This window comes from Mastigoproctus giganteus, chromosome 7 (assembly GCF_048544385.1).
Source record: "Mastigoproctus giganteus isolate SK-2022 chromosome 7, ASM4854438v1, whole genome shotgun sequence".
Classification (NCBI taxonomy): Eukaryota; Metazoa; Arthropoda; class Arachnida; order Uropygi; family Thelyphonidae; genus Mastigoproctus; species Mastigoproctus giganteus.
Genome location: NC_143581.1, coordinates 148,415,499 through 148,441,780, shown reverse-complemented (window position 1 = coordinate 148,441,780; position 26,282 = coordinate 148,415,499). Strand labels below are relative to the sequence as shown.

Here is a 26,282-nt window from a genome sequence, read left to right as displayed (position 1 = left end):
ACAAATCTATTTATAAGAGCAGAGTCGCTCTAAAGTGACAAATGATTTCTTTATTTAATGATATAAAGAAATATTTTTTACTTGAATTAGAATTTATCTTTTCTGAAAACGTAAATAAGTTTCGCGAAAGTTTTCCAGTTAATCTCACAGAGTAAATGAAACAACTTTTTGTGTTATCTTAAAACTACGCAATTATTTCCTTGAATTTCTTTCTAAGCAGTTACCTTCTATTATTCGCTACCGTTATTATTTTTTTAAAATACAACAGCTAGAAAATAAAAACTGCTTTCCACAAACAAACAAAAGCTAAATCACTCTAGAACTTTTTAAACTTCAGACAAAAACAAATTTTCTTAAGTGTTTACTAGGAAAATTAATTTTTTTTCCTCTCCTCTCCTCTTCTTGGCAGCTACCAAAATCGAAGGGGAATATCTAAATATCACTCAAGTGATGAGAGAAGATATGGCCGCTTACTTGTGTATAGCTTCTAATGGCGTCCCTCCATCAGTCAGCAAGAGAATCCTGTTGCAAGTTAATTGTGAGTAGTTTCGTTTTTTTCCCGATAATTAAATTCACACCATTACCATAAACGTACAAATCTATTCACAGAAACTAAAAAAAAAAGTTTCTGAATAATACTAAAATCTGCATTTTTCTAGTGCACAACGAGAGGCACTTAAAATAATTAGAAAAGTCTCAAAAATTTAGAAATGTGTTTAAAAGACCAATTCGTGGTGAATGTGTTTTTACCGCGATGAGTTGGTCAAACTTTCTTCTCTCTTTTTTGGGTTTTCCAACCCTCTGACCGTATTGATCATTTCTTCATTAAACTCATTTTTGTTCTTAAGTAGACTGTCAATAACCCTAAACTCTCCCAAGTGTCTTCATTTAATCCAACCTTTGAACACACAGAATTACTTCTTGTGTTACTTAAGAACGATGCTTTGTAACATTCTTTACTCAATGTTAGCAAGAATCATCTACAAAATAATGATCATCAATGATGAACATAGAAATAATCTATCTACAAATGTCCACCTATGAATTATTTTAAAATTTCTTCTTCCTGTACAATGTCTGAACTTCATATCAATATAGTATTTCCACTAAAGACATTTAGTTCCTATCTGAGAAGATTTCTCTGTTGGTTTTTATATGGATTTTAAGCTTAATCGAATTCTTTTCTCATCCATCAAAGGTATAAAAAGAATCTTTATATTTTCTCTGCTCCAGTCTAATCAACCGATTTATGTGCAACAAATGGCAATCGCTAGTCTCCACATTAGAAAAATAACACAAAAACTGCGCGATTAATTAGACAAAAAACTAATTAACTTTTGAAAGCAACTGTTAAAAAAGGAAAAACTAATGAAGGTTTGAAATATCACTAGAAATGAGGTGCTTTTGGTAAGAATCTTTTCAAAATATTCAATTTTTAATTAAAAAACAAGTCTGTAAAAAAAACAACCCAGAGATGAAGGCAGAACAAACTCCACGTTTCTCTTTTGCCGCTTAAAGATGAAAAAACTATATCAAAATTAATATAAAATTATTATAAAAGCAAGATAAAGCGATAGATCAAAGAAGTGATTTTTTTCTCAAACATATACCAGAACCTTCAAGGTTCACGAGCTTAAATGCCAGTCAAGTATACATCTGACTGACGTTTTGAAAAATGCTGAAACTCCATGTAATCCCACGAGATCACAAGAAATAATTGTAGACTCAGTAAATGCAGGCAGATGAGATTATGAGATGGAAGTTAAAACAAAATATTTGCAATAGATGTTATAAAAATGTGTCTTTAAGATATTGTTCTGGTCATTTCAGTGGATTGCGTCACTGTGTAGGAAAGGATTCGATTTCTTTCACAACCAAAGCTGAATAATACTTCTCATGGAGATGGGAAGGCCTTGACTGGCATTGATCATATCATGGCCGAGTTATTCGGTCTTCGGCTGGGATGGTTCTTTTTCTTTCCTAAAACAAACAAATAAACCACAGACTATACGCAATTTACAACCACAGACATTCGCAATTTACAGAATCTCTGCTCCTTACAGACTTAGAAATCGAAGACTGAACACTTTCTTAAGGAAAGAATATGTGCCTATAAATCCATCTATCTAAAAAAAGAAATCTCTACTTTTAAACGTATTCTCAGTTGTGAGGGGTGACCTCATTTACTGTACTGGAGTACTGAGCAACACAGACTCATAACTTCCCTATAAATAACTGTCAACTATTAACAATAATTCTTTCTTCACTTATGATGGGCATTATCAATAAAATTCCGCCCTCCATACCATTCCCATCAACCGGTTGTAATAGCAATCTTCCGTTCCTACTCAGAATAGCAGACTGCAGTATTACATCGTTGACATACAATCATCGCTTTGGCTCCAGTTACTTGCTGGATCAATAAACTATCTACAGCTTGTATTCTGGGCTTAAAGTTACTATTTCTAACACATCACAGATGTACGCCCAATTGAACTCCTCAATGCTGTTAGGTACAATACAGAAAGCAATGCCGACAGAATGGACTTCGCATCTGTTCGCACTATGCTAGAAGGGCAGATCGATTTGACCAAATTTATAGTCAACTTCTTTACTGCTCAGTCAACACTGGATGCGAAGAGGCACTTAACACTTCCTATCTCGACGGTTCAGTGACATTTAATGCCATTAATTTCAACTCCTTGCGAAATTAGGGAAACACTATATCACTGAAGGATAGGACAATTGCTGAAGACTGGAAGCAGGTTGCTTGGGCCTATGAATCGTGTTTCCAGCTGCATTTTCTTTCTAAAATTTATTAGATACTTTGCATTAGAAACACCCCGAGGGTGACTTCTTGCGCGGAGCCTGCCACTACCTCCAACAAGATGCGCACTGTCTCTATATAAGGACAGAGCCTGGCAAAGCAGCATTTCGGCAGACTGGTGTTCATCGTCAAGAATGTGTTCGAGACGTCACCTAACGTAGTTCCATGGGAGGATGATTGTTGGGCCAGATAAGAAGAGGGGAGCATCTCGGACACAGCCGCTTTGGCATAGTGTTACCGTATATCCCTGTTGATGAAATGTGGCCCAAGCATGGAAGAACCGCCAGCCAGAGGTCCAATTCAGATCAGCCGCGCGCTGTTTAGACCACAGAGATGAGAAAGGATCTACCGAGCGAAAGAAATCTGTCAGATTAGTTAAGCTTGAACACGAGATTGGCAACACATAACAACATATGATAATGGCACCATTCATTTCACCGTGGACCACATCGAACACTAGCATGGTTGGGACATCGCAGCCAATGGCGCACCAGAACACCCCTGCGTCGGGGAAGTGGAGTAATTGTGAGTGGAAATGTGTTTCCTGGGCCGAATCGCGTTTCCAAGTTCATCTTGTGTACGCATGTGGTTTACTCAACATGAGATTCCCAAACCCCGTTGCACTATGAGGATTGCAAAAGCCGACCGAGGCAACGTAATGGTCTGGAGCATGTCTTTAGGAAGAACCTCGGGCGCACACAATGGACTAGATGATTTCTGTCATGGGAAGGGAAAGGTGATAAATAGAGTCGCGCTAGTTATGATAATGGCACCATTTATGATTCTAGTAAAAGGATCAGACCACCGAAATATTGAAGGTAACAGCGTCTTTTTTAAGTTATGGTTTCATAGCTTAAATCATTTTTGTTTCCTTCGAATTTATTAAAATATTTGAAAAGGAAATTTGATACATATTTCGGTTGATTACGGGTGAAAACTTTTTTCATCTCATATTAAGTCAGTAATGAGTGGGGATTCAAATCAAAATCAAAATCAAAAATTCAAAATCCATTTGGTGGGGATTCAAACAAGAATATTCTCTGCTTTGTGGGAAAAAGCACCTAAAGTTTTTATCCCCTTTTCAACTACACAGATTTGGAGAAAGCATTTACACCTTACACTTTCAAGTCAAAATAACCGAATGCGCAGAAGCAGATTTGATGGATGAGTGGGTAGAGGGGAAATTGTCGAAGCTTACTGATAATTTAAAGGTAAGAACAGTAGTTACCGATTAGAAACTTCTCATCTTTCTTCAGTGATTTAGATCAGTTTGCACAAATGATGTGAAAAATGATAACTTAAGTTTAATGTTTCGAAATGTAACATTTTGTATCTGAGAAAGAGAAATCCAAAGATACTTATAAGCCACCGTGGAAGAGGACTTATAAGGTTGCGGGAAAAAAGAAAACAGGAGTTCCGATTCCGTAAAACATGAAATTTTCCATGCAGTGTAAACAACTAGGAAGACATTGGCATCAAGTCTATGATACATAGGACCTTTGTAAATGCAAGATAGAATGTCAGTGTGCCTTTATATAAGATTATGGTGAGACCGCATTGAGAATATTGTGTTCACGTCTGGAGGCCACACTCGAAGAAAGACATGGAATTTCTGGAGAGGGTTTAGAGAAGGCACCGAGATTGATGAGGGGTGGTAATCGATGCTCATAAGAAGACTGTTTAGGGTGCACACTACAAGTTTGACAACTAGACATCTTAGTGGGAAATCTGATAGTGGTATATTCCCTAGAGGAAATCAGTATTGTGAACGAGGGCGATATGCTTTCGGTGGTAGGAGAAACACGAACTGGGTTTTGCAGATATAAAATTTTGGGTAGTAATAAAAGGTTGGTTCTCATGAAGTTTGCTAATTGAAGTCAGCGATTGCTAATTTCTCCAATGCTCAGCTTCATATGGGGAAAATCCCCTATCGTCATTGGTGCCTTAGAAACCAAATCCTTGTTGATCCTGGCCAATGTATGGACCACATTACGAGATTTCAACCGTCAAGTGTGCTGCCCCCAAAACTTGACATGCCAGATCACATTGTCTTATCTGGATATCCTTCACAGCTCTAATTTCACTTCACCTCAACTTATAAATGCCATCAATTCATTAGCCCCCACGGCTGTTGCAGGAGCTGATAATGTTCTCTAATTCATCGTGAAGTTCCTCAGCCCTTTTATTATTCAACTACTACTGTCTATCTACAATGACATCATGAAGACCCTCCACTTCCCAGTTGAGGGGAACAGCTATACTGTCAGGCCTATACCCAAGGTCCGTAACCCATCGCTAATTAAACATTACCGCCCAATCTCTAAAGCTTCAACACTTCAGAAGTTATTAGAAAAAATGCTACTACCAGCCTTCACCAAACAAATACTCGCAAATAAGCCTCCCCAGATTCACTGCCCCCTCTCTCTCACAACGATCGACGACTACAAACCTCCTCGCCACCACAAATGCCATACTAACAGCATTCGAGATTAATCACAAACTTGCCATAACTTACATAGACACTGAGGCTGCGTTTGATGCTGTGAATGCGCTTTCTCTTTTGTGTCCGTCACAATCATACTATAACATCTAGGGAGACATGCTATGCTTTCTATCTGCTCTCCTTAGCAAGAGGTTGTTGCGACTTGACACTGGAGGAAAAGGCTATTGGAGAACTGCTATCGCTGGAGTACCACGGGGAAGTATCCACTCTGGATTGTTGTTCACAGCAATTATTGCTCCACTGTTGCGGAATAACCAAAAAATCATCTCCTATGCAGATGACCTTAAGATAAGATTCTTTCCCCAATCGAGCCCAGTCCCAACCTCATCACAATCGCATTCTTTCTACAGCACGTTGGCCTGACGATCAATTCTGGGAAGACCAAGATGATGATGTACTCTCTGAAGACCAATCCTTCTGTGATTGCTCTCACTTTTAGCAACACCCAAATCCTTGTTGTTACTTCACATTCTGACTTAGATGTAATGTTTGACCCTAAACTCCGTTTTAATACGCAGCTGAATAAACTCGCCTCACGGGCTTCGAGTGTCCGTTGGACAACAAAACAAAATTATTGCACATTAAAGATCCCAAAATAATCAAGAAATACATCAGAACAATTATCTACCCACGTCTGGGCCTCAGCCACTGAAACGACTAAAACGCCCTCATCCATCTGAATATTGGTTACTGAAATGGGCCAATTGGAAATCCAATCTGCACCACAAGCTAGAACTACAGCATTAGCAAATGCAATGGGGGAGTTTGATCGTCACAGTGAAAAGGGCTGCGGGATTTATCTCCGAGCCATCCTTATGGGATACGTGCTGCTAGAGAATTCCTACCTATGCCTTGAGGACAACCCCTAGATTGGCCGCCCGGAATTTGAGACTTTTCCTGACAAGTCAGTTCCTCCCTTTTCAGATGCTCTCTCAGATCTACAATCTTAATGCTGATCTTAACAAATTCGCATGTGATAAAAGATAGAAAAGAAGGTGGTTTCCATGCAATGACATCAGTTGGACTGAGCTTTTTTATTTTTTAGGTTTACTTCGCATTATGTCTCGGTATTGTTAATCCCTGGCTTGCGTGCCGTGACGGGTCGGTTGCAACATTACGTTCTCTGTAACATATTTTTCTTAGGTTGTAATTTCTCTCTCTCTACGAATATGTGTAATGTATCTTTGGGGATGGGGATCCTGAGACCTCACTTTTTTATCGCCAGGAATCTTACTGAAGAAGGGCCTCTAGGCCAGATAGTGGATCTAATCATCACCCTCTCCATATCGGGTTGAAAATACCCGAGTTCGTATCTTGTCAATGAGGCGAGGAAGTTTTATGGGTTTTTTTTTTTTTTTTTTTCACAGCGTGACTGAATTAGTCGGTCTCAGGCGATGATTGCATGACTTTATCTCAGGGAAGCTCCGGATTTTCTTCCATCAAACAGACAACTCGACCACAGAATACGCACAATTTTCCGACAAAATATTGGTCCTCCATGCTTTGGCGCTTAACACACACACATGCACGTCTTTTAAAATAGAAAATTTGCCAATTAGTCGTGTGTGTTTTCTTTGTAGCATAATTTTATGTTGTACATTGGGTTTCTTGCATTAGTTGTTCCACTAGCTTCTGAATATCTAAGAAGCAGCTCGAATACGGGGAAAGCGGCCTCGTAACTGCCGTCTGTAGCCATATGCAGGTAACCTACTATTAGAAAACTCTGGCTGAACTGCCACCAGTCCAATCAAGGTACGGAAACGTGAACAACTCAAAAATATAGTTTAAAAAAAATCCAACCACTTAAGAACAGAGATCTGCAAAGATAGAGGGCAATAGGAAGAATAATAGATCGAAGACTCGTTGTAAGATCTCTCCATTGAGAAAGTCAGACCACCATGAGTTCCCATCCCCTTGATGGAGGGTTTTAAATTTTAAGCCGGATCAAACGAACGCTGCATCTGCATGATCTCAAACTACATCAGACAACACCGGTCAACAAAATATAACGAGAGGGAACGACATCTGAAGGCAGGACAGTCTCTGTCACCATGCTCTTCTGTTGTGGAGTGTGCCGTCCGAATCCCACATCAAACATGAGTCTCTATCAGCAAAAGATGCCGAAGTAATGGATTCCTGGAGACCAGAGAGTTCACTACAGCAGATCCCATGCAGGTGTCCATCCTGCATGGGATATCTCATTCCAGTACAAGGGTCACAGTTAGATCGGGGTGTGCGTGAATTCCAGTTGGCGTCGCGGGTTGGGTACTGCGCACTATCATCGTTCAGAGAAGCAATGATTATAATCAGCTGTGATTATAGTTGCAAGGCATGACGAGGAGGAGTTCATTGGGTTTACAGCCATTGTTCCTGAAGTGTAATTAGTTGTAGCGGTCAAGTTTACTTTAATGGAGACTGCATCAATCTTAATTTTATATAGCCCCAATTATTCACCATGCCGAAAGAGGAAAGTGAGCTCTGTCTTTATGTTTTGTAGATCTTATTTCTTTCGTGTGATAATCGAAACTAATTCGATTATCACACGCCACTTCTAAATAGAAGATTTATCCCCCCAAATGTCAGTGCCTTTTCTATCCAGGAAATTCTGAATGGATAAAACAGAGAGCAAGGACCGAACTCTGTTTTACCCATCAATTTGGTCTTGTCAAAATCTAAGCAATAGCAAAATATTCTTCCGCGGGTAATCGACTCTGAATGCCAGTTGGTCAGACAACTTGAGTAGTCGAGACCCACGACTCTGAATGCCTGAAAAATGACAAATTCCATTTTTTCATCCTTCCTTTTATCCATTATCACTTCGGTGAATACCTTTATAAGTGGCTTTCTTAAGTAAAATAAGACAGGTAAGGTAAAGCGCCAATAATCCGATATTCAAAACTCGGAAAGATTTCGAAATATTCTGCTTTTTCCATATTACAGCAAATTTCTAAATTCTGGAACAGTTGGACATAACTCACGGTGTCATCGCTCTATTGTTCTGAACAATAGTTGCCCGAGTTGAAGTTTGGCTTTTTTTTTCAGCCCTTTGTTTATAGCACGAGTGGTAGCATGAAAAGGAATTTTCTCAACCATTTCATTGAGGGAATGCTAGGAATGACACAGATATTACTCCTCCTGTTCATAATTTTACCTTTGTTGTTGTTTTTGGTTTTAACGGTGCATCAGCAGCATCTTAGGCTACGCTCTGCTAATGCATCATGTCTATGCATGCGAATGTACTCGCCGATTTGCAGGTTCTGCACACATAAATACTCGAAATGTTGTATATATTTGTCGGATTTGCTCTCCAAGTTCTAGAAAAGTAAACTGTACAGCTTGTCACTTTCCTATAGCAAACTTTCTTCGATATTGAACATAATCTTCCCATGGGTATATATACAACATAAAGTTTAATCTTCAGTGAAATACAATATCACATTGTAAACTTATAAAAAAGCAAAACTAATTATACAGTGATTCTTAATTAGATTGTACTCCAAGAGACTATTGTGCAAGATGCGTAAAATGACTCTAAAAAGGGATGGGGGATTTCCACTTATACGGCAAATATATCAGTAAGAGTGAATTTTGAAGGCAAAACTAGAAGTCTATTTATACGCCAGAGAACACTGAAACTCGCGGGGGAACAAGCTATTACCTTCGCCTAAGATTAGCTACCTACAGTCCCGGTTGAAGAGGCTTTTAAGAATTTCTCTAGCGCGCCAATAGAATTCGAACCCAGACTTTCCCAAACTATACTGCCAAGGATGACTTAACCTTCGTCTCCATTTTTCTGAACTGATTTCAAAGGCATGTACTTAGGATTAGAAAGACTTTAATTAATGTCTATACAGTGGTGTTCAAAAAATTTATATCATTTTTTTTTATATTTATTGTTCTTATACTGACAGCTAATCTTTTAGAAATAGCTAAAAGAATATAAAGAAGTAATAAAATACACATATGAAACTATTGATTGCAGAAAAATGTACTTTTAAGCTTTATGGATACAATGAAATAAGTACTTATTTTCAAAATAGCAGCATGTTATTTATGGTTCATATAATACGAAATATTCTATGAAAGCAATGATTTTTTTCATTGCTTTGCTCCTACTAGGATGATAGTCAGCTCTATAACCACAAAACACAACAAAATGCACACTAATATTTCGTTGGCCCACCCCTTGCTTTGATGACTGTTGCACGTAATCGTGGCATCGACTGGATAAGTTTCTGAATGTATTCCTGGGAAATCTCGTGGTACCAAACACCGATTAATGTGTCCTGCAGCTCCCTAATCGTTTTTGGATTCTTTTGTATTACTGAAACACCCATTTTGTTCCAAACGTTTTCAACTGGATTGGTGAAATTATGCCTGGACTCTTTCCACTCCTTGTTGCGAACTTATTTATCCTTCACCAATTTTTGCACCTGTGGACAGTAAAGACATCGAAATAAATTACATTTATTTAAACAAGATCGCGATGTTTCATAAATTTAAAACTTTTGCTAATTTTATAAGCAGTACTTATGGTTTTGGCTCTATGACATGGAGCAGAGTCACTCTGGGTAATTTCGTCTCAAGAATGTCCTTGCACACCTTAATATTCACTGTACCCTTCACAAATTCAAGACTACCAACTTCTCTATGTCAAATGCATCCCCATATTATTTGAGATGTAGAATATTTCACTGTAGGTGATGATACAGTCAAGATGAAATTCTTCTCCTTTTCTTCGTCTAATAGTCTGTTGGCGGTACGGACCATGCAAGTTGAATTTTGATTCGTCAGAATAAAGAATGCATTTCCACTGATCGTCAGACCAACTAGCAGGCTCTTTAGCCCACATTAGACGCTGGACTTTCACTTTGCGTCAAAGTGGCTTTCTTCTTGGGCAATGTGCTATCAATCCCGATGAGGAAAAAAGTCTACCTACTGTAGCAGTACCTGCCTTTACTCCTACATCCTCCTTCCATGCTATTTTGTCTTGCGTTGCAGAAGATATTCGTGGACATCCACTTCCTTTCTTTCTGTTTAAGTTGACAGTTTCTGGTAATTTTCGTAATAAACGTGCCCCTGTTGACTGATTACAGCGAATCATTTTAGCTATTTTATGCATAGAATGCCCCTCTGCATTCAACGCAGCAGAAACACTTTTCCAACGTTTGAATCCCATCACTGAAAAGAGGAATTTTACGGGCTTTTCAACAACGTGACTGAGTTAGTAGATCTTAAGTGAGAATTGTATGATTTTGCAAGCATCAAGCAAGCAGAGAATCGAGCACAGAATACACTCAGTTTGCTTATGCCTCACAACCTTGGTTGCCTTGGCGCTTAACACAAGGATATTCACGTAACTATAATCTCCCCTTTGACCTATCCATCACCATTACTTTGTAAATGCTGACAATACTTGACCTTATAACAAACTTTTGAGGCTGTACATGGTTTTGTTTAACACCCCTATGCACATGTTCACAATTTAACACAACGTGTGTCCCTTGTTACAACATTTTTCGCACGTTACAATTTTCAAAAGCATCTCCGTTTGAAAGAACCTTGATTCTAGTTTTATACTTCAATCACAATTTCTGCCTTCATTTCTCAGAAAAAGAATTCCTGCCAACCTTCCTTAAGAGATCACAACTTTATTGTCTGCGATGATGACATAGAGTTTTAAACTTTATCATCCTCTCAAGCTGAAAACAATTTTATTCCCGCTGTCACTAAATGACTGCCTGACAAATTACGCAAATATCTCATCCCCTTTGACCTATCCATCAATGACAAAAATTTCGCTCACTTTGCAACACATGAAAAAAAGTAACTTCAAGACTAACTGCAACTTTTTTTCTCCTGCTTCCAAAAGGCATACGTAAACTAAAATTTTGCTCTTTTTTTCGGATGCCCAGCAGTGTCTATTATATATTAATATTCTCTTGATGTATAATTGTTGTTGTTATTATTTATACAGCGCATTAGCGTTTGAGGCCAGGTTACTCTGTGTGTACTTAAATGTGTACTAATATGTGTTCAAGAATAGATTTGCATGTTGCGCTGGCTGTAAAACCAGAAATAACTTCATTTACTTTAAACATATTTAAATCTCAGCAGGCATCAGCACTATCAACAATCATTCTCAATCCGATGGTTAAATTTAGTATTATCAGGTTTTAAAAACAATGAACAAAAACACTTTATGTCCCTTCAGCTCGTTTGGCCAGAGGGTAGAAAGTCTTAAAGGATGGACACCAGCTAGATTCCACCAAACACACACATTAGAATCTTCTTTTGGTGAAGTGGGAGCTTCGATGAGCGCGCACAAGTTCGCATGATGATAACTAATGGTGTGATCGTTGAAGGTTTCTTGAAAATCACTAATGGATAATCAGCTTTGTTCCTTAGGTGTTTCTTGATAATCAGCTTTGTTCCTTAGGTGTTTCTTGATAATCAGCTTTGTTCCTTAGGTGTTTCTTGATAATCAGCTTTGTTCCTTAGGTGTTTCTTGATAATCAGCTTTATTCCTCTTAAATAAAAACGTTGCTAAAATTTTCCACTGAATATGAAGTCCGCTAAAACCAGATATTTCCCTGGTGATTTCCTGCAAGTCATCAATAGTTCTTGGCAGACTTTTTATTTGACCTAGTCCCAAAAAGGAAAAATCCATCGGAGTAAAATCAGAGCTCCTTGTATGTGCGAGTTTTGTTTTACTTCAAAACTCGCACATAGGGTTCGAGTATCTGTTCTCGGTACCTCAAAAACATGAAGAGGAGTGAGGCCATTCATCAATTTTCCGCACCAAAGGGAACACCACCTCCACCGTTTCTCTGATGTTGGCAGGATGGTACCGCATTCCTCGTTGTCTCCAGATGAAATAACGTCTAGAATCTGTTTCTAGGCTAAAACGGGACTCCACAGAGAACAGCACTGTAGCCCATTTGTCAGGGCTCCAAGTGACATGTTCATGGCACCAGTTTCGACGAGCCTCTGAGGTGGTTTGGGGTTAATGAGATACAAACCAATGACTTCTTTGCGTAGAGTCCACTTGATTTGAGACTTCTTAACACAGTCCGGTTGGAGATGTTTCACAGGTGACAACAACTACCTCAAGAGACAGTTGATAACAGGACATCGTAGGGTTCAGTCTTGCTGTTAGAGACAGATAGCAGTCTTTTCTGATTGACGTAGCTCTCGGGTGACCTTGGCCAGCTGTTCCTGTAATGGTTCATATCTCCTGAAACTGCTTTCATAGTGCCGAGACGACACTGCATGACACATTATGCCAACGTGCCACCTCCGCTTACGACTGCCCGACTTCAAGTCGTCCAACAGCCGCCACCTCAAAGAATCATCTAAACGACGTTGACTTGCCATCATGAGTACCGGAGGTGTGACTATTCCACTGAGCAAACAAAAAAATGGAAAGGAAGTGATGTGGTCGCAACCCGTGTATTTATAGGCATGAATAATTTGCATAATAAATGCTGCTCTGTAAGGTGGTAGATCGATTTCTATTGAATATTCGGAATTTGCATGCCAGGATGCCTGTTATATCAAATATTCGCATTCGGCGACGCTGTTCATAATGAAATATTTTGTTCTGTTAATTTATCGAGCAGTGTATTATAATACACGTATTCCATCCATCATGCGCCATCTCCTTCCAGGAGTCTGCACGAGTAGCACAGTGGTATCGTCAAGCTCCTCATGATACTGTATGACATCAATTCACATGGGTAGTTGAAAATAATTTTCCAGGAGACGCTAATATAATAGGCTAGTTTTTTTTTTTTTTTATTTCCTTCTAGGAGGTTGGCTACCAAGAATTTCCACACTTGCCTCTGCTCAGCCACTCTTGCAAGTTTTTTGCATTTTAGCCCATTCCAATCCTCTATGTTCCAGATCCATGATTATCTGGATTGTCCTCTTCCCCCTTTGCTTTATATTTCCTTCCATTAGCAGTTTCTGAATGTATTACATTATATGTATTACATAAATTATCTGTACTATATTTTACATAGATGGCGGGGACTTTCCAAGTTTAATTTTTTAAAAAAATTGCGGTATGGCCGTTTTCCCCCAATACGAATCATGAAAATAAAGAACTAGAAATTTTATATTGGAAACTGGAAAAAGCGAATACTCTATATACTCGTATCTTCTGTACATTCTACTACAGTATTTCCAAGGGGGGAAAATCAGCTAAAAATTGGCTTCGATAACACTATTTTTATATAAACAGATCATACTTCATACTTCAGAAGGCCCTTTACTGAAAATGCATTTATTATTTAATACATCAGTAATATGACAAAGATACTGAAAATTTCTCTACTTTTCATTATTAAACCATGGTTTCTCGACACTTTTGCTGAAATTTATCCACTGCTAATTCCCAAAGCTTATTTTTGATTAAGTAGCAAACCACAGCAGTTTGCACTACAATTAAAGACAGCGAAATAAATGCAGACCTGCAAGAGACCGTTCTTAAAGAGGATTTCTTGTTAAAAATCCATGAAATTTCTACAAATTTGAGAACGTTCATTTAAAGAACCCACATTCCTTGACGCTTATTAATTACAACGACTTTTGGTATAACTTCTATGACTGCTGGAAACGCCTTTCTTTACTCGCTAGAAAATCAATTCAGTTACCACTGCCTTTTCTGTAGTTCATACCTAGAAGGATAATATTAACCGGCCTTTTTAATAATTCACATAGATTTCCATGTGAGTTTTCACAAGGAACAGCAGCTGTGAGCGATACAATAAAAGAAAGTAATGAAAGGCCACAGGAAAGCTCATTAGTGGGCATTAAGCATATGTTCAACTGTGCGGCGTTGGTGAACAATGGCAAAAGCATCTTTCAGACCAGATGAGTCAGCGAAAATCGCTTGTTATTGTAAAAGTCGATTTGTTTTTTTGTTGTTTATTTTAATCGGAGTACAAAAACTAAGTTTACCTTAGGTGTCCTCGCGGGTTGTACGGTGGTAGTTATAGTTACTGTCCACCCACACCGTGTGGAAAATGTTTGGGTTCGAATCCTATCAATAAAGTAAGGATGGGCCTTTTTCATACCATGGCTGAGTTCGTAATTTCAGGCAAAGATAGATAGGCTTTTTCTCCCGAAATCCTGGAAGGTTTTTCCCCAGAAAAAAAAAGCAAACCGACGAATACATGCAATATATGGACATAATGCACACGTGGGTGGATGAGTTTGTGCCCTCGGATAACCTTCTCATGAAATATGTATTTATAATTATTTACTTAAAAGTTTTCCTTGAGTGTAAAACCCTAAGAGTGATCGGCGAACTCATCATTGGATGAAAAACCTTAGAAATGTTCCAACGACGAGATTCTGCTCTTATTTTTCTGCCTTTCTATATGATAGTCGCGTGTCATTGCTGACTTTACGAAAATAACACTTCAGGTGAAACAATTCCCTTGCAGAGAAGGAACTACGATTGAAATTTTGGAAGATTTTGCCCACATTGTACCACTGTATTTACAATTATAATATTAAGGCAGCATGTGGATGTATGTGTCTGCGTGCATTCGCTTATAAATAGAGAATCGTGTGTCTAATATTAACTAAATTTGCGGAACAAGGTCTAAAATGTAAAAACCAGATAGTACTACTGCTACTTCAGCCCAAGGTAAAATTGACCTGCTGGCATCCTAATTTTCTACCAACTGGTGTATTCGTAATCAAGGTACACCAACTCTTACCATTCCCAGTATACTCCATTCAATGTCTCCTGTGGTCTTCAGTCAAAAGGATATCAGAAGGATTTTGAACACTCTTGATGCTAAGAAAGCTCCAGGTCCTGATGGTATTTCTCCACTTGATCTCAAAACCTCTGCTCCTTAACTTAGTCCTGTTCTGTGTCGCCTTTTTTCAATTCTGATCCCAAAAGTGCTTTCCCTTCTGCTTGAAAATTTTCTCATATCCAGCCAGTTCCTAAAAAGGATAACAAATCAACATTTGGTTCTTGAAGATTTTTTTAGGTACAGGGATGTCGGAAGTGTATCAAAATTTAACAGGAATCGAATGGTTTTGTGATAACCGAGAAGAAAGTGGAAAAACATTGTCGAATCTTAACGTAAAAAAAAGAGTCTGGGATGGATGGGACTATTCAACTGTATTAAGGGAGGCAGCACAAGAGGTCAACAAACCTTTATCCGTAAGGATGAAAGCATCCTTGGATTCAGAGGAGATCCCTCTGAACTGGAGATGTGCAAATATATCCCCAATACACAAAAAGTGATCAGAAGGGAACATGAGTAGATACAAACCTCTTAGCTTGACTTCTGTTCAAAGGAAAATAATCGATTTAACTAGTTAAAGAAATAATGCAAGACTATCTAGACAGGAACGCAGTTACACTGCAATCACGGAGTTAATGTCTTAAGGATAATCATTTCTGATCAATATGATTGGATACAATGACACAATAACAAAGTAAATGGTTTAAAAAATAATTTCGACATCGTATACTTAGATTTCAAGAAATATTTTGACAATGTTCCACATAAATGACTACTGTATAAATTAGAACAGTGTAATATTAGAGGCAACTTATTGCTATGCATGGATGAAGGAATGGTTTAATAAGAGAAGATAAGGAGTGGTTATCAATGGGCACTGCTTTTCTTGGACTAATTATTAGTGGGGTTCAATGCTGGGCCCACTGTTTTTTTTTTTTTTTTTTTCAATTTTTTTTAATGATATTGATGAAGGAAAATCAGGCTTATTGTCTAAGTTTGCAGATGATACAAAGGTTGGAAGGGCAGTTAATCACAGTAATAAAAGTACACAGTAATCGCAGTATTGCAAAATGATCTAGAAAACCTAGGCATATGTGCTGAGAAATTACAATTGAAATTTAATACTGACAAATGCAAAGTTATTCTTATGATAGCCATAATCTCAGATTAACGTACCAACTGTATGGTGCTACACTTGGGTGGTGGAGAACGAAAAAGACCTGGAAATAATTGCGCAGTCAGATATGAATTTCTCTGAGCAGTGTAGATAATCTGCCATGGCAGCTCATGGGGTTTTGTCAATGATATACAGAAATTTTACCAGTAGGAATAAGGAGGTGATTATCCCATTGAATAAGGCAATGTTTAGGCCACCTCTTGAATATTGCATACAGGTCTGGAAGCCTCATTTTAGAAGGAATGATCATCTGTTGGAATGGTTGTAGAGAAGAGCAAGGAGTCTGGCACAGAGAGGAAAAGGGTGTTCTTACCAGGAAAGACTTCAGTTCTACAGACTGCACCGTCCGGAGACTAGGCGCCTGCGAAGAGATCCGATGAAGGTATTTAAGGCTCCGAAATTCATTGAGTAAACTCAATGCCAATGGAATCCTTCCTTTTGCTCATACTACGCACATGAGGTGCATAAATTCAAATAGAGGAAGGATGGTTGGACAGTAAATGTGCTGAACTTTGCCTTCAGCCAACCTGATCGCTGACTAGTGTCATTGTTTAAGGACGGACTTTTCTGCTAGATATGTCTTACCACTAAATAATGCCCAAAGTGCACTGTCCATCCTTGCATCTATTTATTACTCTAAAAATCGGTGCCTTTTGAAGTACTCTACTTTTCTGATGATTATTTTCTTTATTGTAGGTTTTATTCAAAAGCATAACGTGATAAAGAAAAATCAATAGCAAATTTGGACTGAGTATTACCAAATTGCCTAACTTCACCTATTTTAGGTTTAAATAGCAATTTTTCATATGGAGATGAGTATAAATATGACCAAAAAAATTGCAGAATACCAACAATTACCCTCTCAGTAAGTTAACATAATATCTTTCTGAACATATCGACATTTGAAACGTTTTTAATGATATCTTAGAAGCAACTTATAATGAAAATGTTTTAAGTGTTTCAATTATACTTTTCAATAACTGGAAATACTTTTGAATAATTATACTTTTGATTAATACGATCCCGATAGCTATTTAGACCTCGCAAGTTAACAGCACTGAGAGTTAACATTAAGTTCTTCGCACTAAATTTTTCACTTGCAAGTATTCCATTTATGTGAATTGAATTTTTGTACAGAAATTCTTAAATGTTCTGAAATTAATATTACAACTTTCAGTTCAGCCCAAGATTCGTGTCCCAAATCAGCTGGTAGGAGCACCCGCTGGAACAGATGTTATTTTAGAATGTAGGTTAGAAGCTTCACCACGCCCTCTAACATCGTGGATAAGGAATGATGGAGTTATACTTTTGAACAATAAGAAATACGAACTAAGTGAAGAAGAAGATTCCTATAAAATTCTGATGAGACTTAGGATACGTGACCTCAACGAAAGAGATTTTGGATCTTATAAATGCGTTGCCAAAAACACCCTTGGAGAAAAAGAAGGGTTTATTCGCCTGTATGGTAAGTCCACTAAGTAATTTTCTTAAATAAACGTATTCAACAGAAACAATAAAGAATTTTCTCTAAAGTTTAATAATATTCAGCCTAACTAAATGAACCTGCTTCGCAAGTGACTGTAAAACTCCTTACAAAGATGTTCAGATACCTCTCACTCCATTTCTGAAATCCTTTAAAGTAAGCGTAGACTAAATATAAAAAAGTTAGTCACAGAAACAGGCTCAAAGTTTCACTTCAAAGTAAAATACTCAAAATGAATGTGGCACTCCAGTTTGGACATCATTATAAACTACTATCACGACACAGAAGAATTCCATCATTTTTCGCCTGAGTTTGAGAAAAATTCTATTCGCAAGCATGCACACAATTCTAGCACAGTTGCACATGTAACTTAACAAGTTGCACCTAATGATATTTTTACGAGTACATCGTTAGAACGTGCCTATAGCAGATACTTCTGTAGTATTACAGATATCCCTCAAATCACGCGAACTTGTGATACACGTTTTCACATATAAACGTATTGCATTCTGGAGAATATTTTTAGAACTATGCGACTCTTTTCGTGTTGGTAAGAACCTGTAATTGCCGCATCACCTTTAAGCAATTTACCTTATTACTTTAAGGAATTTTTGAAACTTCTTCAGCAGTACTGTACGTGTTCTAATAAGTACGAAAATGTTTGGAACTACAGAAATGTTTTAAGACTGCACATTTGTGTAGCGCTGCATGTTAAAAAATAAACCAAAAAAAAATCCCTGACCGTCGCAAGGCAGCTTCACGTGATGACCACTTGATCAACGGTTCATCTGCAAATTAGCTGCAGCTGCCCCTTGCTCAAATACTATGATTTTATCCCTTGCTTTATCAATTTTTAATATCTATTTCATCCTTTATATTATTCATGATTATTAAGCAATCTAATTATACTTGTTGAAAGTATTTTTAAGTATCAATTATTACTGCATTTAATACACACGGTGGTAACTGTTCTTTGTCTAGTTCTACATGTTTATAATATTGTTTATACATTTTGTAATTTCATTAGACAATATATTGATTTTATTAATTGATCTATATTTAGTGTATAACTGTGATAACCGTCTTGAATAATTTTATTATTTTAAATAAAAATATTCATAAAATACTTCTATTGTTCTGAAACATATTTTCGTTAAAAATCCGAACAAAATAATTGCTGGATCACTTTTATTATAAACAAAAATCAGAAGGATGAAAATATACAGTCCTACAACAATGATAACAGCATTTAGTTATTTTATTATAACAGGATACGCGATTTTTTATGTGGGTAATGGTTTTCTTTGTGTCAAACAAAAATAATAGCCAAATTCACAAAATTGCATACACCTCACCCGACACCGGCTAACTGGGCCACAGTGTGGTCGTCGCTGTAGTTGCGATTTCTGTATATGTAACACGTCTATATATGCTATGTTAAGGCAACTCATAAACCGAGAAAACAATACGATATTTTCATCTCATGTATAAACACTAATTTGCATTTAGATTGAAATTTAGGCGAGAGAACTAAGAATAATATTTAAAGATTCCTAAACAGAACTGTGGGTTTGATAAGAAAACAAAGAAGCAAACAGAAAAACGAAAGCACTTGTTAGATCTATAACCTCGATTACAAGAAATACAAAAATAAATCCTGAAAGCGAAGCAATGATAAATATTAACGATAATTAAAAAAAACAACCAATTAGGCATGAAAAGAGAAACCCGATAAACAGAAATATAAAGAAATCACTACTATATTTGTTTATAGATTTATATTTCTTTATAAATCTCATCAATGTATTTTTTTCAATTAACTTTGTGCACATCCTTATACAAAAGGAAACTAGGCTGCATGCACTTTCTTTCTTAGTTTACTTCATTATTATCAGCTACAAATAATTTGTCTTCGACGAGCACAAAGAACAAATGTAAAAAAAGTGTATTTCTTCTATTTCTCAAGGTCCTGAGTTTGCTGTCGATTGCATCCAAACACCTTAACTAGTACGTTCATAAGAACAGTATTCCTCTGTCATAATGGTTATTTTCTTTTTATTTCTTTCACGAAAATAAGATCAAAAAAGTCCCAAATGTCAAAGACTAATGCATTCGGGGGGGATATGTTCGACGACTTTTTTTTTTTCATTCTAAGCAAGTTTAAAAACCTTCCAAGAATCTCCATCATGCTTGGCTGAAGGGCGACAAAGTGCGAACATTGATTATCAGGAAATTCCAGAGAGCAAAGTTACCGGCAATTTTTATTTTCTATGGGCCAACGTATTTTTATCCTTTCAGCTCAAATTTCTTATTCTTTCTTTCAATTAAACCTGCACTCTAGTGCACTTTAGAATTCAGTTCCGTACAAACACGTAGATTTCGCTCAAAGTCAGTTTGTGTACTTTATCAAATGAAAAAAAAAAAGTTACATGGAATATATCGGTGGGAGGGAAAGGGGGAATAGTTCGTCCACTAGCAACCGAGAATTATACTTTTCAGTCTAACCCAGGGTTAAGATGAAATGAGATCTTGAACGTGTTCCCTATATATTTGTGTTGTTGTTGTTGTTGTTGTTGTGGGAGTTTAATGGCGCATAAGCTACTATGGCTATAATGCGCCTATATTTGTGTAACGTCGAGTTGCATTTTTCATAATAAATAATCACACTGAAAACAAAAATTAGGAAGCGCATCAAAATAGCAGAAACTAGTGGTGCTTTCAACGTTTTCTTTTGGTGACTGCCACATTCACTAATCCATTTATATTTTAAATGTTTTTTTTTTTTTTTTCTGAAAACCCAAATACGTTTGAAATATAAACAATAAATTATCAAGCTGCCTTCGAAATATTTTTATGATCCTCAGACTACATGCTACTAATATAAATCCATATCGAGAGTTTGGCTCCATAAATGAGTGAAATTTAGTGATAATAGAAATTAAGTTATTTCCAAATAAAGAATGGAATCGTTTCATTCAAATGTCATTAGAAAAACAGAAGCCACTGCGTTTTATCCGCTAAATGTGAAACTTGCTGAATACGTGCGTAATTTTGATCATCAGCATCAGAAAGAACTACAAAGGATTCCTTTCTGTCTGTAAAGTTTAAACCTGAGAACGTAATTATTCTCGTTCGAGCAGTGCTGACGTCCTTACAACGTGCTCCTCCAATATCTGTAATATTTCAGTGCCACAGTAACCCTATGGCTTAAGTTTTATACCTTCCGACGCGGATTTAAGTCACCAATCCAGATCTTTAAGTGATTCCGGACAGAAGATACAAGGTAAAAAGATATTTATGATTTTAATATTAGCTATATCAAAAGCCAACAGTGCTCTACGTGCCTTTTGTGTCCCGTCCCTTAATCATTAGCTTCTCTCAAGGTCGTCCGTGCGAGCTTCCCCTCACTGCGTGGGCTGTTTGTTTTGAAGCTGAAAGAACCCCCACTCTTCGTCCTTGGGAGTCCCGACCTAACAGAGTGAATTCCTTACTAGAATTATCAACCATTCACTAACTAACAGCCCTATTCGGCAACATGAAAAAAGTGGCAAAGCGCCTATCGGGCATAAACACCACAGTGATCCCACAATGCAACCACCGCGACATACCCGAAAGTAAGGGTAAGGCCGCCCAAGAAAACAAATCTTCCGATAGCCACGATTTTTCAAGGGCATCTCCCCGCAAGAGCGAAGTCTCGGAATGCACAATCAATCGTATGAAACACACGAGAATGAGTCGCAAACTCAAATCTGTCCGCAGCGAAACCAAATCAAAACGCAAGATTGCAATAACCCCCCAACTTCTGAAAGAAACCAACTTGGATTGTAGTAGTCAAACCAAAAATATTAAAGCAGCACCGACAGCGAACAGCAGAACGTCAGCCACACCCAAACTACCCAGCTTAATGACGATACGGAAATAAATAAATAAATAAAATAAATATTCATTTATTGCAAATACAGCAAGCCCATCACAGCACATGGCTAGGGGCAGATAAGAATACAAAGGAATGATATAAAGTATATGTACATAGCAAGTTTTATATAGATATTAACAATGGTTAGAAATTTTAGTTATGAATTTAAAAATTGCAGAACAGGGCATTTAGCTTTCAGCTGCCATTACTGGTTGGGTTATTTTTCTTCATTTCATCGGAGATCTGACTCCTGTAGGCTGCAGAGTTGATTAACCTGTTGGAATCAATGTTGTGATGATTTATGAGGTGAAGAAATGCATTGGGGAACATTCTGTCCATTTGTTTGAGCCTGGAGAGGCTGGATTTGAATCGCTGGTTTCTTGTATTTTCCCTGTTGGGGGCAGCTATTATATTGCCTAAATTTGGTGAATCGCATGCAGAGGTGATTATCTTTGCAAGAAGCATGACTCCAGACTCGTTGATCATCTGTTGCAGAGGCTTTGTTTTTAGGTTTTTATAAAGCTGTTGCCTCGATATTGTATGGGGAAAGCGAAGCTTCCTATTGAGCCATCTAAGAACCCAATATTCCAGGGCAAGGAATTTCTTGACGGTTACTTGGGGAGCACCAGACCAGATTTCGGAAGCATAGGACAGAATGGGAAAGATGCATCTTTGAACATGCTTAATGACTGTTTTTCTGTCTTGAATCGCTGCTGTTTCTTGTTTGATTAACCATTTTGCTTTTTGAATTTTTTGAGCAACATATAAATAGTGGGCATTAAAGGAGAGATTTTTATCAAAAACAACTCCAAGGTCTTTGTGAGCGTAAACATTTGGGATTGGGACATCTGCAATTTTTATTTCTATGTGGTTGGGTTGTTTCTGAAGGGAATAAGTAATTTGAGCAGATTTGCTTGCATTTATATTCAGATTGAGATCTTTCAGGTACTTGATGATTTCACAAATCTGTGAGTTCGCATCATTGATAACTTTGCGAATATCATCACTGGCTTTGGAGGTTATAAATAATTTTAAATCATCGGCATATGCCAGTAGATTTGGATTTTCTTGTAGAAGTGGTTGAAGAGATGCTGAAAATATTGTACTGGAGAGAACGGCTCCTTGGGGAATGCCTGTTGAGGTTGTGACGAGAATATCGTCAGTATTAGTGGGGAAGAGGAGAAGTCTGCGATTTAGGCTGTATTGAAGATAGGAAATAATCATTGCGTCAACGAGAAAGTGATTTTTTAGTATTTGAAAAGCTTTTTCGAGATCTATGTTGTCGAAAGCACCTTTGATGTCAAAATAAAATACGTCGCATTGTGCCTTGTCTTGAAATGCAGTTTGGATGCGTACAATGGTGTCAGCTAGGCTTGTTGTTGTGGAGCGCCCTCTGGGACCAAAATGCATATTGACAGGTGCTTTGGCGAAGATTGCATGTTGAAGATATGGGAGCATGATTTTTTCAATAATTTTAGTGATTATTGACGAAACAGCAATTGGTCGATGGCCGGAATGGTTATTTCTGCAAGCTTTTTTAGGAATCAGCGTAATCCTGAAAGTTTTCCACTGTCTTGGAAGGAATGGCTGGCAGATGCACCTGGAAATGATATGCACTAACGAATCAATGATGTATACGCTGGACAATCTAATAATAAAACCAGGGATGCCGTCAGGGCCTTCACTACTATCAGGGCGTATTTGGTTAACTGCATGCTGAACTGTATTTTTGTTCACAAGTTGGCTAACTAGCAGGGCTTGATCCGGAGACACATGTTGCACTTTGTCTGCTTGTTCATAGGAATTAAATGCTATAAATCTGTTTTGTATACCTTCAGTGAAAATGTCAGATCTGCTTGTTTTCATATTGCATCTTATCCATTCAACAACTAGATCATGCTGTAAGGTAGCTGTTGTTTTTGTAGAAAGTGCTCTTTTATTGTGCTTTAGCGTGGACATAACATAATTTTTGTATGACTGAATTTTTTTGAGTTGAAACAAAGCTCTGCTCTTTTTATATTTTATGTGTGCTGATGAAGTGCCGTATTTCTTCCACTGCCTGTGGTATTTTTGCTTACTTTTAAAGTATGGTTTCAGGTGGGATTGGAACCAAGGTTTGGAGTGAGAAGATATTCTAACAAGTTTGGATGCCGACTCTGTTTTCAGTTGATTCAGCCATTTTATAAGAAGAAAGGTGGCGTCCTGTATAGGAATATTTTTGAGAGAATCCCATGGGTAGTATTTTAAGAGCTGCAAAAACTTTTCTTTCTGAAGGAATTTAATTGATGATATTCTTTTAGTGATTTCCAGAAGGGGGCGAGGATTCCTGCAGCAAATTGTTGCTTGCAGTTCTATACTTTTGTGGTCAGATTGAAATGTAATGTTCGTACTAAGTTTTTCATGCAGTGGAAAGTTAGAGTATACAAGATCAAGCGCTTGATTACCTCTTGTAACAGGGACATTGATTTTGTTTGCTCCTAGAACTAAAAATGAGTCAGACAGCAGCTTCATTTGTAGATTATATTTGGGCAGGGGAAGGTTAAAGTCGCCCATTATAATGATGTTAGTTTGAGGCTTAAGAACAGTGGTGATCCAGGTTATTACTTCATTAATGATGTCATCAGTAGGTCCAGGCGGAATATAAATATTATAAATTTGAAGCAGAGATTCCTTAACTTGAATTAGTAGGGAAATTCCTTCAAAGTTGAAAGTATTAGAGTTGTATGTGTTCAAAACTTTAAATTTGGATTTTAAAATTATTGCTGCCCCACCACCTCTACGATTAATTCTTGATGTCATGAATGGCGTGTAGCTGAGATTCTTCGGCAGTAGGAAGACATCTTGTAAAGATTCCTGCATCCACGTTTCAACTAAACATATGATGTCATGCGATTCTTCAACCATTAATGAAATAAGCGTAGATAGTTTATTTTTTATGCTTCTTACATTTTGAAGAAAAATGCTGAGATGGATATTTGTGTTAGAAGGATGTTTGCAAACAGATGTATTGGATGGCAAGTTAAATGATGGATTAAGATGAGAATTAGGAATATTATTCTCTAGCTATGCAGAGAATTCAGCAGATTGAGAATTAGTTGGTAACTTTTCACTAGGGTTGTTGACCGATCCTCCAATAGCTCCATAAAATGGCATGATGAGTAGACCATTTGGCCAGATATCAGGATTTAGATATTGTTGTATGTCACAATCCTTTAGCTCAATTCTAAATGATGAATATGTGGGATGTTTCGTTCTTATTTTGAACGCTCTACCTGGAATTTCTAACTCTAATAGTAGTTGGTCCATCTGCTGGGAAGTAGTATTCGGGTCTAGCCTGCTAATAAAAATGTTATTATTTCTAAGCGTCGAACTATTTCTGTTTCTAATTTTAATACAAGACTGCACATTTCTTGTTCCTATTATGCTTGCATTTCTGTTGTTTTTGCGAGGAAACTTAAAACCTGGGGAGTTTGTAAGCAAGCCATTATGGGAAGGCACTTCAGGATATTGCTCAGTGCGATAATTTTGATAGTGCACGTACAAATTGCTTGGTTTTTGTTGATTACTAATAGAGGTGGATATAGGTTGTCTTCCTGTGTCAACACGTTGCGAGGAAACACGATTGTGTTCTCGGACAGAAAGAGAGCTAGAGCTTGATTTTTGGTATCGCGGAGCTGTTTTTTCTGGAACGAATTCTTCAGCATCTGGGCTGAGGGCTGGAACTGCAGAGGTCTGATGAAAAGAAGGGTGAGGCACCGGATGGCTTTCGACCATAGCCTTTAGTTCGAGAAGCAAGTGGTAGAATTTACATTGCTGATCTTCAATACGAAAAAGATGTTGTTTAATATCTTCATTTTCTCTAAATTGTTTCCTCAGCATATGTTCCAGAGAGGCAGATGAGCGATCATTGTTTGGGGCTGTTGAAGGCAGGGGGGACAGAGAGGAAGCGTCATCCGTTTGGGCGGAGGCATCTTTAGTTGACTTCCTTGTATGGTCTGAGGGCTTAGGAGATTGTACTATTTTGACGGGGGAAGACGAGGGATGGTCAACGTTGCTAAGGAGATCAGCATCTGTTGGGGTATCTTGGGAATTCAGCTTATGCTGATTAGGAGACTGTAAGTTTGCATTCCCCTTGTTAGTACTTTTGCATGAAGGGCATCTGAAATTGTTTTTTAAATTACTGGATTTAGAAAAGTTCTTTATTAATGAACATGCATCACAAAAAACCATACTGCAAATTCCCTTGCAGATAACCCAATTCCGTACTGTTTTTTGACAGACATTGCATGAAACCGCTTCTTTGGGTGGCATGTTGAAGAGTTGAGAATGGCTTTAAATATTAGCAAAAAGAATGTAACAAATAAGCAGGTGAGCTGTTATTGACACAGCAGGGGATCGAAGAGAAGAGTATTAAGCCTGAAGAAATAACAAAACAGTTCGGACGTGGGAGTGGCGGACTGCAAAATTGCTAGAGGGCTGCAGGACTTTAAGCAGGAACACTGTCAAGGTCACGAACAGCTTTGTGTCAAGGTAGGAATTTCAGGTCAAAAGTCAATAACGTTGCTGTTTGTAGCTATGCTAAACAAAGGCTCAGATACTAACGTTG

The 26,282-nt window shown here is 37.7% G+C and overlaps 1 protein-coding gene across 1 annotated transcript in view; it reads left to right on the top strand.

Annotated features, from left to right (window-relative positions):
* LOC150083256 (lachesin-like) overlaps nt 1-26,282 on the top strand; it is a 467,532-nt gene that overhangs the window by 422,845 nt on the left and 18,405 nt on the right. The window contains exons 5-6 of the mRNA XM_090378452.1: nt 410-538; nt 17,455-17,742. Of these exons, the coding sequence (XP_090234578.1) occupies nt 410-538; nt 17,455-17,742 (417 nt within the window). The remainder of the gene's footprint in view (nt 1-409; nt 539-17,454; nt 17,743-26,282) is intronic.